We start from the raw sequence: 16,328 nt of genomic DNA on the forward strand, positions 1-16,328 counted from the left end.
TTCCAAGCTACAAGGAAGCCACTGGATTGTAGATTAACCAATATCCCCCTCTCAAACTTATACTCAGTATTTATTCAACACCTGCTAATAATCAGCCCATGCCAAAAAGGGGAAAAGGCAAGATGCAGATGCAAGACAAAGAGCTCCCACCACCAAACTTAGCAACTAGCCTAACTAAACACCTTGAGCTTGGCCTACAGTCTTGGTGCAGGCTTTTCTCCTCCTCTGGGGAGGGTGAGGGGTTTGCAGAGCAGGGGGGTACAAGAGCAAAGGGAGCCTAGGCTATAAACAGAAGATGCTAATTTAGAAGAATGACCTAACTTCTACAGGGCAATCTTTCTTAGATGTGGATAAAAAGGGTATGCTAGCAAAGGGCTTTATTTCTTTTTCCAGCTGAGCCTCCTGCTGGTCCCTGCCTTTCAGTCCTCAACGTTCCTCCTTTTGAGAGGTTCCTCTTGAAACCGTCCTCAGTCTAGGTCTGCGTTGGAGGCAGGCATGGGGCCTCTGTCTCCCCTTTCACCGAGAGCCCACATCACTGCTGGCTCCCCCTCCCGGAGCTGCCATTCAGTGGTTACGGGCTCCCAGACTTCCCTGGTGATTCAGCTGGGGAAGAAAAAAAACTGAGGCTCCTTTCGAACCACCAAGTGAGCCACAGTAGCAAACAGAAGCTTCATTTTCTCCAAGTTCTTCACATCTGAATCAGGCTTAGTGCAAAGCTCCATTCAAAGATGCTGTCACTTTCCAATGACCCTGTCCCAGAGGCCAGCACTGCTGCTGTGCTCTACCTGACCACTCCCTACCTCAGGCAGATGGTGGAGAAACTGCCCAAAGCAGATCTGCCTCTCCCTTGTCTGAGGACACACTGTCCTTCCAACAAGGAGCTAATGTGACATAAATGTTCCTAATCCTTCCAAGCTTAAATCTGCTTGAGCTTTCTTGGTAACCACCTCCCCTTCCTATTTTCAGGGTGAAACAGTCCAGGCAATGACTCACAGGTCATGGAAGAGTGTTGCTTTTCATGCTGCCATAAGCAAGCCCCAGTTCCTATTCCTTGATGGTAAACCTCAGAAATAGATCAGGCGGGCCCCATGTGGCCTTTTCCTGAGATTCTACTTCATAAGTCAGAGAACTCTATCACCCCAAACCTGGAGAGAAAAGGAAATGGAAACCTTGTATGAGGAAAGCTTGGAATCACCCACCCCAAGAATGCAGGACCCTCAGAGCTGTGCTACAATTTAGGGGCTTCCTCAGGGACCCTCTTACATAAAATCACTTCCCAATACCCTGCCTTAAATGCACGCCCTCCCACTTGACCCTCAAACACTGGTCAACTCCATAATTGGCTCAGCTCAAAGCACTGACTCAGCTGGGATGCTTGGGAACTGAGGTGCTCTGGGAGAGGTTCCTACGGCCACAGTGACCAAGTTTGTTCCAAAACCAAGAGCTGACTGTCAGGCAAGAATGCCAAGCCAAGAGGGTGTGGTCCCTACTCCGAGGTTGCTCTTTAAGAGCCAGCACCTGATTGCAGGCAGGGGGGCCTGTACTCGTCCTCAGAAGCCCACATTTGCACATTTAAGTTTTCAAGACACCTGCATGTCCAGTATATAATCTGAGCTGAAACCACCCAGTGAGGTGGATAGCAGAATCCCAAAAGTATGGATGAGGCAACAGGCCTATCAGAGACAGGCTGTCATCTCCATTCATGGCTGAGTTTGAACAACTCACTGCAGTCAGAGTTAACTGTGGTGAGTGGAACACCAGAACTTCTGATGTACCCACTCCCCAGCCTGCTCCCTTCCCACAAAACCTTGCTGAGCGGTGACATGGTTCCAAGAGGTCACACAGCCCAGTAAGACATGGCCTAAGGCTCAAGATGAGCCAGAGGGCCCTCCCTGACGGTGCAGTGGGTTAAAGCACAGCATTATCAAACAGTCTGCAGTCACGGTGGCACAAGTTCGATTGCTGGCCAGGGTGGTGACCCACATGGTGTGGCACCTGACCCACCCACTGCTCCCCTAAGCAGCATTTCAGTCTGCCTTTTCTTTTCCCCCCTCTATCTCTGGTGAATCCCCTTTACCCCCTGTACCTCAGGCCTGTACTCCAGTTCTTGTATGAATAAATAAACCAATCTTAAAAAAATAAAAAAGATGGCCCTCCCTGGTGGCGCAGAGGGTTAAAGCACAGCACAGAGAAGCTTGAGCCACTTCCACATGAGTTCAATCGCCGCCTGCCCTGGAGGTGACCATATGGCACGGCAGACCTCTCCTGGCCCGCCTGCTGCTCCCCTCAGCAGTGTACTTCGTCTATCTGCCTGTTCTGCTCCCCACTCTGTCCCTGGTGAATCCTCTCACCTTCTGCATCTCTGGCCTGTACCCCAGATCTGTACAAATAAATAAATAAATCTTTAAATAAATAAATAATAAAAAAAGATGAGCCAGGGTCTGAGGGGATCATTTGCAAAGGGGTTTGTTATATTATTGGGAAGAAAGGCTGTCTTGAACAAACTCTATGGAGACAGGTTTTTGTGGACTCCATCCCCAATCCAGACACCAAAACTACAAATCCCAGCATCACCAAAGGGACGGTTGCTGGGACCTGAGGGTGGAGTTAAATAGTCATGTTTGATATAGACATGTAGGTCTTTGGGGCTCTTTTTGGCCTCATGGTTTATGGTTTGTCTCTTCACTTTTCACAGGCTCTCAGCATGCTATTGGGGTTTCAGGTCAGCAGAACTGGTAGGATGCATTAACCAGCTTATCTCTCTCTTTTTTCCCCTTAAGTTCATTTCCCTTTCTCTTGTAAGTAAACCCATTATTAACCCTTTTGTGTATGACTGAAGGGACTTATTATAAGTCCCTTTAAGTGCATAGGTGAGGACCCACAGTCAGGCAACCCAATCCACATTTTAACAGTTTGGCACCCACATTGTTAACCAAGTTATACCTATGGTTGACCAGCCCAAAGTAATTTTCCTTGGGTTAGTCACTGTAAGCATGTTAGGCCTGCAGGACATGTGGCATGTGTTTGGGTCATCATAAGTGGATAAAATATTTACTCTGCACTCCTTTTCAAAGTTCTTTCTGGACAGTGAGTCAGAGGGAAAGAAGGGAGAAAATATCAATGTCTTCCTTAGTTCCTAAACAAACCACTAGCCCTGAGGACACCCCAATCCCCACAGCAGCCCTTACAGAACCAAACAATGGCTCTGGAAACTGTCCTTACCCCACAGAGAAAGCAAAGCACTGTCAAGATGCCTGTCTCAAGGCCACACAGCAGGCCCAAGGTCGAGACCATCTCTTGATAAGGAGACAGTGACACTGAGGACATGGGGGACAGATGAGAGGCAGGTAAGTGGCTCCAGAAAGGCCCCCACCCTCCAGTTCAACAGGTCTCAAACAAGGAGGGCATTGCCACCAGGAGTCTCCCTGAAGAACCCCTTCAATGGCACTAGAAGTGAAGAGGGAGGTAGGTTGAGAGGATTTTTTCAGGGGATCCAACTGGATCTTATACATAAAGGTTAAGAAAACTTGTTAAGAAATTGGGTCAAGCAGTATTCTCCCCACCCCCTGCCCATCATCCAAGCCCACTGCTGGTATGTTATTAAATAGTAATTACAGAAAAATGTTCTAGAACTTCCCCCCACAAGATAATCCCCAGACATGAGTTTAAAAGCAGAGCCTCCGAGTTGCAGTCACCCCCATTCTTTCCAAATGTCCTGAGTCCCCACTGTGTGCCAGGCATGGCCTTTTCTGGCCTATGTTCTATTATTAGCAAGGATATGGGGGTGCAAGGGATTATGGGGCTTACCTCTATCTAGAAGAGGGGGTGATAATGACCCCAAACTAACTCACCAACAGAGACAGTAGACAGGTGAGTCGGGTTAACTTCCCAATCTATAGACTCTTGCATTAAGAAAATCTGAAGTCACCCATATCTGACACCATCCCAAGAAAGCAGCACCATCAGATCTGACCCTAAAATTGACAGAGCTCCTCTGGGACCTTCTGGCACAAAAGGCATGATGGGGAGGAAGCCCATCAGTGAAAATGCCAGAGAGACCAACTGAGGTCAGAGTAGTAGCTGGGTTCATGGGCCGCTCCAGAAAGAATGCCACAGAACAGGGGGGCAAGGGAAGCCCCTCTGGGGCAAGGGGAGAGAAGAGAAGATCTATGTGGACTCAGCATTTGCAGAGCCCTGATGTGGTCCAGGCACTTTCACTGTTCCCTTGAGGCAGGCATGTGAGTGGCCAACGAGGCAGATGCCGGCAGAGTCCGCAGTCTTGAACAGGCATCAGGATTCCCCAGCCTCACCCCCAGAAAGGCTGATCCCTGGGTCTGCCCAGGCACCCAGAAATCTGCACTTTCCACAAACACCAAGGTGGTACTGAAGGCTCATGAATCCCACTGAAAAGCCATCTCATAGCTCCAAGAGGAGTCAAGAGAGAAGGCCCAGCTGATGTGCCCTGATGTCCCGGCCAGAGTGTGGGAGGCTGCGTGCACCCCTGCGCAGCCCCCCACAGCAGTACTGAGAGCCTCAGCACAGGAAGACCCAGGGCACTAAACAGGAAGACCCAGGGCAGAGGCAGGCGAAGGCAAAGGCCTGGGGTGCTCAGAGAGCAGCTGCCACCCCCAAGTCACACGGAAATGGGCCCCGCTTTAGCAGGAAGACTCAGGGCTGCTCACCTGTACAGCACACCCCTCGGCAGCATAGAGGGACCAGCAAGGAGGCTAAGGCACAGAGCCAGCCCCAGCCCGCAGCACGTCAGTCAATGGGGCAGAAGTCAGGAATTTCCAGGCAAGAGGAGAGAAAGGAGAGGAGGAAGAAGGATGAAAGGATGAGGGGAGGGAGAGAGACAGACAGAAAGAGAGAGAGAGACAGGATGGAGCCAGCAGAGTCATCTATTCCAAAGTGGCCTTGAGGAACTAAGAGGCAATTTCCTGCTCTGGAGAGAACCTAAGAGACTTCTCAGCTAGCACATCACCACTGCGAGGCCCTGAGGCACCCTGTCTAACCTCAGAAGTCATTAAGTGAAACCCAACATATCTCCCCTCCTGGCCTCCCACAAACACAGATGGTGCCACCCTGAGCCCAGGTCTCACCTTGAGGTGGGGGTGGGGCGGTTGAGCTCAAATTTTTACACAGAATCAAAAAAGAAAGATGTCTACAGTAGTGTCAGAAGGCAGAAGAGTCTAAGTAGCCATTGATGTGCCCTCACTTCTGAATGACAGCCTCAGCCAAGAAAAAGGCCCCTGCCCCATATAAAGCAAGGGAGATGCTCCCTCAGGCTGAGCTTGCATAGAGGTGAGGAGACAGAGAAGGGAGAAAGAACCTGATGCTTTATCATGCCTCCAGGTCTCCTTGAGCAAGCTACATGGGGCTGTCTGATGTTGGGGCTTGGGGAGGAAGCTGAAGGCAAGGGAAGGACATCCTGTTAACAGCATTTCTGGAAAGAGATCAAGAACTAGGCAGTGGAGAATAGCTGTGTCTATCTGATAAGCCAGGATGCCCCACTTCCTTCGGGAAGGTCTCGGGTTTGTCAGACTCAGGTCTCGAGTAGGGGTGGGGGTCAGCCCAGCATCGGCATCATCCCAGAGACCCCAAAGCCTTCATCACAGATGACAGGCCTCATCACCACGTACTGGGGTAGTAACACCATCTCCAGCACCTGCTCTGCTTTCAGTTTGAGTAGCTTTCAAGAGAGACAGTCCAGGATATGACTAGAAACTTCCTGGAATGGCCCATTCTGCCCTGATCACCTAACAACCAGTGCCTTGACTCAGTATGAATGAATGTGTCAGTGGCAATTACCATCACCCACTGGGGAGCTACAGACATAAAGGGAGGCACAGCCTTGGGGATGGGGCAGGGGAGGGTCAGTAAAAGAGCCAGAGACTCTCCTACCATTTTGAATGTGGCTTTTTCTTGATTGAGTGCTTGCTTGGTTGCTACAGATCTTGAGTGATTTCCATAGCTCCTAGAAACAAGTTTTGTTTTTTATTTTTTGTTTTTAAAAAAAGGTTTATTTATTTGTGCATACAGAACTGGGATACAGGCCAGAGGTGTGATGGATGAGAAGATTCACCAGAGACAGAGTGGAGAGCAGGACAGGCAGATCTACTTAAATACACTGCTGAAGGGAGCAGCGGGCGGGTCAGGAGAGGTCTGATGTACCACATGGGTCAGCTCCCTGGTGGGGGTTCAAACTCATGCTGCAGTGGTTTCAAAGAGCTTCATAATGTGGTGCTTTAACCGGTTGCACCACCAGGGAGAGCCCAGAAACAAGTTCTTTTAGCCAATTTCAAGTTTATTCCATGTCTCTGTAGAGGAGGAGGGTGGGGGGCTTCCTGGCTTGCCATTTTGCTGATGTCACTCTCCATGGCCTATAAAGCGTACTCCTCAGATGGTATAACTTCAGGAGATAATGAAGGAGCCAGACTGGTCAGGCTGCAGACAAGGCTGGGTGGGAACAAGGGACAGGTTGGATGGGAGCGAGAGGGAGCAGGAATCCTGCAATGCCAAACTGAAAGTCAACATTGGACTTACAGGAACGGGGCCCGTGGGATTAGACCCCAACATTGGACCCATGGAATTGCAGGTACCTGCACGATGCCAGGAGGCAGCCAGGCAAAGGCAGAAGCCAGGCCTGCCCGAGGCTCTTCCTGGCACTGAGTGGAACTTGAAAGCAACAAGAGATTTAGAGCATCGGCCATGGCTCCACCCGCCCCAGAAAGCTTGGAGAGTACTTTCAACACCTTACACAATCAGATCATCAGTCCCAGCCTAGTCCAGCCTCTTTCCTCAACCTGAAGGATAAGTGAGCAAGCCCCCAACAGTGGATACCAGACACTGCACACAAGGAAGACGGGAAATCAGCCCTGACAAGAACGTGGGGGCCTTTCTCCTAGTGGTTTCAAAAACTGGGAGGCCAGTTGGAAAAACAGCAGCCCACACCCTAGAGCCCTGGAGTGCCCAGCAAAGGAAGTGGATGGGGGCCCAGGCCTAAAGGCCAGCAGTTATTGCTGGGAAGCACTGGTCTAGTGCCAGCCTCTGCACTCAGAACCTGCTGCCTGCAGCGCAGGGGTGGCAGGGCTTTCCATGAAGGAGGAAGCGGAACTGGAACTCAGACTCACATTCCTCTCCCCAGAGTCTCAAGCTGACAGCTTTATTTGATTCCACAGCGTCAAACCACAGAATACAGGTGGCACAACAGGTTAAAGTGCAGCACTGTGAAAATGTCCTCAGCCACTGCAGCAGGAGTTCCATCCCCGGCCAGGGAGCTGACCCACATGGCGCGGCAGACCTCTCCTGACCCGCCCGCTGCTCCCCTCAGCCATGTACTTTAGTCAGTCGGCCTGTTCTGCTCCCCACTCTTGTCTCTGGTGAGTCCTCTCACCCACCCCGCACCTCTGGCCTGGACTCCAGGTCTTGTATGTAAGTCTTAAAAATCAAAAAACATCGATGATAATTACTTTTAACATCAGAATTAGTTATCACCTACTGAGCAACCTCTCACAAGTCAGGCACAGAAAGACAACTATCCTATGACCTCACCTCTAGGCACCCAGGTGAGGCCAGTTCACTGCCAGACAGTAGCAGAGAGGTGAGCAAGGGCAGGAGGGGGAAGCCAGGGAGGGAGGAGTTATTGTTATGAGAGGGGTGGGCCCCAGTTCCAGTACAGATACTGCAGCACCACATGGCGAACATATTTGAGGTCACTGCATTCTACACTATGGATGGTTACAATGAGAACTATTTTGTTGTGCATACTTTATCACAACTTTAAAAAAAATTGCACAAAAATTTGGGTTTCTGATTACCCTTTACAGATAAAAAAAAAAAAAAAAGATACCATCTGACAACCGCAGATGCTGAAGCTGCTCTCTGCAGGGACACCTGCAGCTCGTCTGTCCCTCCAAGGTCACTTCCTACCACCCTCCAAGGTCACTGTCACTATGTCACCTTTATACAACCCGACTTGCCACCAGCAGCTTTTGAGGGTGTCGATCAACCCCCATTATACTTCAGTCTCCCCTGCCTTGTTCTGCTCCCTCAGTCCTGCCAATTCCTCTCTTCTGAACCACTAGGGGAGGCCAGAAAGTGGGTGGCTGGGGCAGCACCTTGTGCACCTCAAGTAACAACAATCAATAGGCAAGGACAAGACTTTGTCTTCAATTTCACCTTGTCTGACCTTGAAAGTCGCTGCCTTTAGGAGATCCAGAGCGAGAAGCCCAGACTTCAACATTCCCAGGTGGCCACAGTTTGGGAAGACGAGGCCAAACAACACACCTCGGAGCCCTGACTCCCGTGTGCACCCCCAAAAACCCTGCCGCTGTGGTGGGGCCACGTGGCCAGCCAGCCCGCAAACATGACCCTTGCGGAGCCAGACTCCGTTTCCTGAGCCCATGTCTAACTGCTGGAACCCGAAGGTTGGAACCTCTGCTGTCGTCAGATGGTTATCGTTTTTTATCTGTAACATTCAGGACGTGACACACCAAATAGGGCAGCAAAATTTGGCATGTTCACCTCCTCACGGGCTTCCCAAAGTCACTACCAAAACATCAACCACTTAGAAGCCTCAAACTGAGGCTTCTGCGGAAAGTTTACAGGATTTAGGCATTGCCACTTCTCAGCAGGAGTCAAGTGTGTTCACAAAATGGGGAATGTTTTGTTTCATTTTCATAACATCAAATACCTCCTTTCTCAGGAATGGAAGACCTCAGAAAGCCCTTTGCTGATTTTACTCAAGAAATCTTCAAAACATGACCTATGGGGAAGTCAGTAGAAACTGGGTAAATAGAAGATTAGACACCACTTACTGACCCTGGATCCTCAGGCCAGTCCCTTAACCTGATCGAAATTCAACTTCATCAGTAAAACGCAGACAAATCTTGCATCTCTTCTCTCTCTCAGGGTTGTTTTAAGAGCACCATGAGATATTGGCTCATATTAACATAAGAACCATCTGTACCCTAGGGATCGAGTCACTAACAAACTCACCAGGGACTGAGTCCAGCACCCAGGGACTGAGTCCAGCACCCAGAACTAGGCTCACTGAATATTTTAAGCTGACGGAGTTGGAGGGAATGGCAGAAGCAGGAAGCTCTCTCTGACCTCTCCCCTTCTTTATGCTTCTTCCCTGAAACTGGCCTTAAAAGCTCAACTGAGAGGAGTCCTTCCTATTTGCAGGAGACAGGAGCATCCTTATCCCTGACGACACAGGGACAGCATCTAGCAGGGTTTCAACAGTCCCTGCTCAATTTTCTAGTCCCAGGCTAGAATCATCTCATCCTCGTGGACCTGTCACGTTCTTCCCCACTAAGCCACTCAGTATCAAACTGAGCATAAAAATACACAGGTGCAAACATTTCCTCATTTCTTTCTGCTGGCTACTTAACCACCTAAAACTTGTACTCCATAAATGTCTTGTCTTTGTCAGTTGAATTTTTAGAACCAGACAGGGAACTTTAGACAGTCAATGAAAACTTATCCTCTCCTACAAACAGCATCATTGTTCACCTGCACGGTTCAACCTGGCTTCAGAACACACCCTATTGCTGACTGGGAGACGCAGCTAGTCTGAAAGTGGTAAGTGGAAAGTACATGCTGATGTCCAAAGACTTTGTATGAAAATGGAATGTAAAACAGCTTGTTTATTATATTGATGACTCGTTAAGATAGTGTGTGGATCTATTGGGCCAACTAAAATATAGGTCTGGGCCTCCCTGGTGATGCAAGGGGTAAAGACCCAGCCGTATGAAGCTATCATCAGCCAATGCAGCACAAGTTCAACCCACAGCCAGGGAGCTGACCCACACAGTGCAGCAGACCTCTCCCGTTTCACCCACTGCTCCCCTCCACAGTGTATTTCAGTAGATCTGTCTGTTCTGTGCCCCACTCTGTCTCAGGTGAATCCTCTCACCCCCCCACATCTCTGACCTAAACCACAGTTCTTGTATGCAAAAATAAACAAATCTTTAAAAATATGTACATAGTGCTTAAAGTAATTTCATCTCTTCTTTTGACTTTATTTTACATGTGACGTATTGTATTATTTCATTAAGATTTTATTTTATTTATGCATACAAAAACTAGGATACAGACCAGAGGTATGGGGCGGTAAGAAAATTCACCAGAGACAGAGTGGGGAGCAGAACAGGCAGATCGATGAAATACACTGCTGAGGGGAGCAGTGGCGGGTCAGAAGAGGTCTGCTGTGCCATGTGGGTCACCTCGGGGGAGGGATCAACTCTCACTGAAGCAGCTGCAGCCAGCTTGCAGTTTGGGGTATTTTAAGGTGACTACTAGGAAATTCAGTTATCTAGGCAGCTTCATGCTATTCTATTAGATAGTGCTCTAATAGAAGCCCAGCCAGCTGTGGCTTCTGCAGAAGGGGTTCGGTAAGGTAACTATATTTTCTTTAGCTAAAGAGTAAAAAGGTTTGTGCCTTCGTTTCTGGGTGGCACTATGCCCTTAGAAAGCCCCTTCCCCCTCTATGCTGAAGATGGCTCACCCCCGCTGGAGCCCACCTGCACATCTCTGCCAGCCCTCTCACCTACCTTGTGAGGGCCATTGAGTTAGCTTGGGAGTCTCAGTAAGGGTGTGTCCACATCACTAGCCACACAGGTCACTTTCCCTTGAAACTATAGAACAAGTGTAGCTAAAACCTGCCAGCTGTTACTACCTGTGCAAATGGCCAGACTGTTCCCCCAAGGGGCTTAGCTGCTGCCCTCCCTTCCCTTCCCCCCCACATTGCCACCCATCCCTCCCTGGAATTCATGTTTTTCTCTTTCCAGGACTTGACCCCACCTTCCATGATAGGCTCCAAGGTTTACAAGGATCACACTCAGGGGATGAGGAGGCAAAGCTAATTCAGAAACTTCAAAACAGAAAGATCTCAAATTCTGGAGGAAGTTACCAAACACCTGATCAATGCAAATGACTCTCAAGACACAGAGGAATTAGAAGCTCGGCACCCTGTCTTTTTGGGGCCCTCCCTGGTGGCACAGTGGGTTAAAGCACAAGCACTACAAGCTAGCCAAAGACACTTTACCACAAGTTTGATCCCGAGTCAGGAAGGTGACCCACATGGCGCAGCAGATCTCTCCTGTCTCACCCCTGCTCCCCTCAGCAGTGTATTTCAGTCAGTCTGCCTCTTCTGCTCCCCACTCTGTCTCTGGTGACTCCTCTCACAGTCCCTGTAACCCAGTTCTGAATGCATTAAAAAAAATAAATCATATATATATATATATATATATAAGATTTTTAAAACAAATAAACACATTTTTTTAAACAAATAAACGCCATATTGAGTCCACGCAAAGACTCAACACTGGCCCACTAGTAGAGGCTCTGGAGGTGGGTTCCAGTGGCTTCTCCACTGATCTGGGTCTCAATTTTCTCGCCTGTAACCATGGGGACAATTCCATCTACCTCAAAGAGTTGTTGAAAAGGTTAAATTAAATAATGGATCTTTTTAAAAGCGCCTTGTACATGATAGGTAGGTATTTAATAGAGTCGGACTCCTCACTCTTTCCAACGCAATTAGCAAAGAAGCTATTTCAAAAATCAAGGAGAACTGAAAATAAATTTTCTATACTCTGTTTAAAATCTGAATCTTAGTGCCTGGTACAATTTCAAAATCTGGTATGGAACTCCACAAAGGCAGGGACTCCCTGTGCAGCCCTAGGCAGTGTCTGACTAATGGTAAATACATTGGAATGAATGGATAAAAATTGAATTTAATGGAAGCAGGGGCTGACATTTGCAAGTGCTGGAAAATAAGAACAGAAAAACTGGAAAGACCCAAGACCAGAATGCCAAGAGCTGAAGGTGGGGGTAGAAGGAATAAACAGTCATTAACCCAGTCCAGGAATTAAGATCCTTGGGTGCTAAAGCCTCGATCACAAAGCACAGCAACCCAAGCAGGTATCAGGCTACTGTAGAGGGTGTCAGGAGCACAGACCAGGAGGTGAAGAAAGCTGGCCCCTGTCAAATTCCACTTAGTTTACTCAAAGTCAACAACAAACAAACCCCTCCACGCAAGCCCCTCCCAGAGAGAAGGCTGTTATCAGTACAGTACACTGACAGGGCCCACCTGTGCCTACGAAGGTGCTCCTTTTTGCCAACTCTCTCCCTCCTTCCTGCTCAGGTGACCTGCACCCTGTGTCTCTCCACTGACCTCAGTCAGCAGAGGCGGCTCTCCTCAGGCCCCTCCACCCCCCTGCGACCATCAGGCCTCTCAGCAAACCTGACCCTTCAGGGCAACCTGCCTTTGTGCAAGAGTCCTTTTTCTTCTGTCCTTTCCCCTAATTAACCTGCTCTTCTCAATATAACTAACTTTTGTCTCGTGGAGAAACTCACCTGGAAAACTCATCACGTGCTGCTGGAGGGGAGCGCTGGTGAAACCAGAGCGAACCCAAAGAATCCGCTCTCCAAACCCATCAACTTCACAAGCATCATTAGGAGCATAGACATATTAGATGGGAAACTGCCAGGATGCAGGGTTGTGTTGATGTGAAATTTACAGCCCATGGAGAATTATTCTGCGGAATGACATTTAAAACCTATTTTGACAGTTTTTTTCTTTCTTTCTAAGCAACAAAGCTCAAGGTGCTCTGTCAATATTTCTCCTTCATTCAGCCATGTATTAGTTGGAAAGGTAGGCTAAACAACCAGTCATCTCTATGGGAGGAAGCAAAAATATTCAGTTTTTCATAACAGCATGGTGTATGAAACCTAAAAGATCAGACTAAATAGCTGATAAAAATATGTGCATTCAAATGTAAAATTCTTAGCATTTCCTGACAGTGGGGAGTTGGGGAGAGGGAGAAATGAGTAACTATTCTTATCAAGTATTAAAGTGATTTCTGGTTAAGTTCCCTCATGGATGTATGGGGGTGAGAGTGGGGAGTTGGGAGGGCAAGTGCCTAAAACCCTACTGATTTAAGCTTCATGGTTGACCCAGATAATGTTGGATTCACTAATCTCACCAAAAACACCTTGCATTGTCCGACCTCAACAGATCACCTGAGGGTTTTCACCAGTTGGCTCTCCAGCCTGCCCCAAACAATGGGTGACTGTGTCCCAATCCTGTTCTGCTACTAATAAGAAAAATTTAGCCCTCTGGAGGCTTGACAGCTACTGCCTTTCACACTGCCCACCCCCCACCCACCAGCTTTATTCATCTAAAAAGGAAGACTCCAACGATGTAAGCAGACCCACCAGCAGACCCACCGGATGGCAATGGGAAGTTAAAACCCACAGCCCAGTTACAATAACATCATTTTAGAGGCGAGAGCTTGACAAATGTCCTACATAATTCATCTCCAACTGTTAAATCAATAGAATCTTTAGAACCACAATAGAATCTTTAGAACCAAACCCAGGGTGAAAGAAAACTAGGTTCAGGATTTTATGTGGCTCATTTATGTGTAAAAAGAAGACCTCTCTGGGGCCCTCCCTGCTGGCACAACAGGCTAAAGAACAGAACTATGAAGCTCTCTGCAGCCACTGCAGCATGAGTTCCACCCTTGCCAGGGAGCTGACCCACATGGCACAGCAGACCTCTCCTGTCTTGCCTGCTGCTCCCCTCAGCAGTATATTTCAGTAGATCTGCCTGTTCTGCTCCCCACTCTATCTCTGGTGAATCCTCTCACCCCATACCTCTGGCCTATACCCCAGCTCTTGAATGCATAAACAAATAAATCTTTAATAATAATAGAAAAGACCACTCTGTTTGTTTTTGTTTATTTACACCACTCCCCAAGTAGCAGGACTTAAACTGGCCTGGGAAAACTAGCTCAGGTTAACTTACTGATGGTAAAGGTGAACAAAAGGGAAATTTGCCTTTACAGAGTTTTTCAAAAGTGCTGACCTAAATGCAAATAAGAGAAAAAATGGCCTACAAGGACTAAGGGTTACTGGTTGTTTGTTAAACAGGTGCTTGGGAAGAAGAGAGAATGCAGGTAGTTCAGATAAAGAAGGAGCCCATAAACATTTGCCTTAAATATTTGGGGAAGCCGATCAGATTCATAACACTTCCAAATTGCTGGGCATAACCACTTTGAGATGCAGAGACTTTGAGATTCACTTCCCAAGAAGACATAAATGACACAATTAAGACATGAGCTTTCCAGGTCTTCCCAAGGTTTCTAGAGCTTGAAAATCTAGTGCAAGATTTCCACTCCATCAAGCAGGACTTGGCTCTAAAGCCAGGGAAGTAGTTTGGCACTAAGCATCCCCACTGTGTCCTGGCTTCTATGTGTAAAAGAAGGTAAGAAGTAGTGCCAGACACCAAGGCCCAGCTCTGCCCTTCCACGGAGCAGGAGAGGCCGCATTCTAGGAAATGTGGTTCAGTCTGGCTCAAAACACCTGCCAAATTCTGATGACACAGATAGTCAGCCCCAGGAATTTCTCCCTAAGAAAGAAGCTGGTGGACTGATAAATTTCAGGAAAGAGGTGAGAAAAAAACAGCCAATACTCCAGAAGCATGCTTTCTGCTGGGGGAGGAGAAATTGTGGGGGGAAGAAATATCCCCCTTTTTGCTTCTCTGCCTGCCCTTCCCTGACACAGTGTCACCTCTCCCAATCACTCATCACTGTTAGTCACATCTGCCAGAGTCACTCACAGTCACAAACAGTGTTGAAGTCAGAAAATGACAGCTGCCCAGCACCTGGTCAGGGACAGTTAGACAGTCTAACCCACTCAGACCCGCAGAGTTCAGATGCAGGTTCCCTTGAACATCCACGAATTCTTCTACCCACCTGATTGCCAAACACAGCCACGGAGCAGGCAGTGGAAACCTCATTGGCCCCGAACCAGACGGAAGCAATGCGGGAGGGCATGCCAAGGATGAAGACCTGGGCCACCGAGCAGATAACCTGGCCCAGCACAGTGACCGGAAAGAGATGCGGCTTCAGGCTGCCCAGCTTCACCCAGGCCCCCAGGCAGTTGAGAGCAGAGCCCGTGAGGGCAATGGTGCGCAGGCCAAACTTCTCCAGCAGCCAGGCCACCGGCAGGAGTAGCGGGATGTAGGTCAACATGTAGCACATGGACAGCCAGTCAATGGCGAATGCGCTGACCCCGTAGAAGTTCATGAAGATGTTGCTGATGGAGCTGTACTGGATCCACTGGAAGGCATTGCACAAGGAGTAGCAGCTAAACACCAGGACGATCACCCACCGGCGCCTGCTCACCTTGATCACACCGAGGTCCTCAGAACAACTCTTGGGGGGCAAGTCGACCCCTTGGGCCAAAGTAACCGGGTGGGTGGAAGCGCTGGATCGCACAGACACACTGGGGTGGATGGAGACGATGGGGTTGATGGTGACGCTGGGGCGGGTGGAGACGCTGGGGTTCATGGTGACGCTGGGGCGGGTGTTGACGCTGGGGTCCAGTCCCAGGGAGGACTCCTGCGCGGGGCTGCCATCGTGCTCCTGCCGGTTGGAACCTTCAATCACCATGACCACAGCCTCTCCTGGAGCCCTGGACAGGCGCCGAGGACTCCGGTAGTCTTAATGGACAGCGCCCTGTCACTTGCAACGCCCGGCCTCAGAGTATACACACCGGAGCCTGAGTAAAAGCCGCTAATGCTGCTCCTTTGCTCACGCCCAAGCTTGGGTAACCACTTTGCCCTAGGGTCTCTGTCCCCCAGCCGGCGGCAGACGCCTCAGCCTGGTCCTAGCCGCTGGTGCCTTGGGTCTCCCCAAAGCGCTCTGGCCACTTTCAGCCTCTCGGTCCTGGAAAGATTTCCCTCCCTGCACAACCACTACGCAGCCGGACTGCCGGACTCTGCTCGCCCTGGACTAAGTGTGGGGCCTCGCCCCCTTTGGGAGCACGTGACCGCCCCCGCCCCCCGTCCGCCCAGCTTCCCCCCGCCCTCCCCCCCACCCGGACTACTCCCTTCCCTCGCCTTTTCCAACTGGACTAGCAGTTGTTTCTAGCAGTTGTTTCGCCGCAGTTTGCGGGATGCATTCCTCCCCCACACCCCGGGCGTCATGGAAACCGTCCCGTTACCCCCCAACCCCTGCACTGACCTCAAATTCATTAGCTCCCTCCCTAGAGAACCCGTAATAAAATCCCCTCTGCCCTTCCCAGGTGACCCTCCACAGAGTCCTCAGCAACATTCCGCATCCCAAGAGCGGTGCATCGGTGTCAGCCACCTCCAAAGTGCCCGGGGCATCCAAGAGAAATTCCCGACTTTTCCCCTCTTGGCAGGGCTCCCCAAATGTTGCTGAACTTTCCGTATAAAGAGATAACTTAGATTTCCAAGTCGAGTTGTGCTTTTGGGGTAGAGAGGATTGCCGACAACTCAGTTTGCTCCTTGCTTT

The 16,328-nt window shown here is 49.4% G+C and overlaps 1 protein-coding gene across 1 annotated transcript in view; it reads right to left on the reverse strand.

Moving 5' to 3' along the window:
- FLVCR2 (feline leukemia virus subgroup C cellular receptor family, member 2) overlaps positions 1 to 15,461 on the reverse strand; it is a 45,969-nt gene extending 30,508 nt beyond the window's left edge. Inside the window, exon 1 of the mRNA XM_004681678.2 lies at positions 14,763 to 15,461. Within this exon, the coding sequence (XP_004681735.1) occupies positions 14,763 to 15,461 (699 nt within the window). The remainder of the gene's footprint in view (positions 1 to 14,762) is intronic.
- Positions 15,462 to 16,328: the final 867 nt, after the last annotated feature.

This window comes from Condylura cristata, unplaced genomic scaffold (genome assembly GCF_000260355.1).
Source record: "Condylura cristata isolate star-nosed mole 26May11 unplaced genomic scaffold, ConCri1.0 scaffold00013, whole genome shotgun sequence".
NCBI lineage: Eukaryota > Metazoa > Chordata > Mammalia > Eulipotyphla > Talpidae > Condylura > Condylura cristata.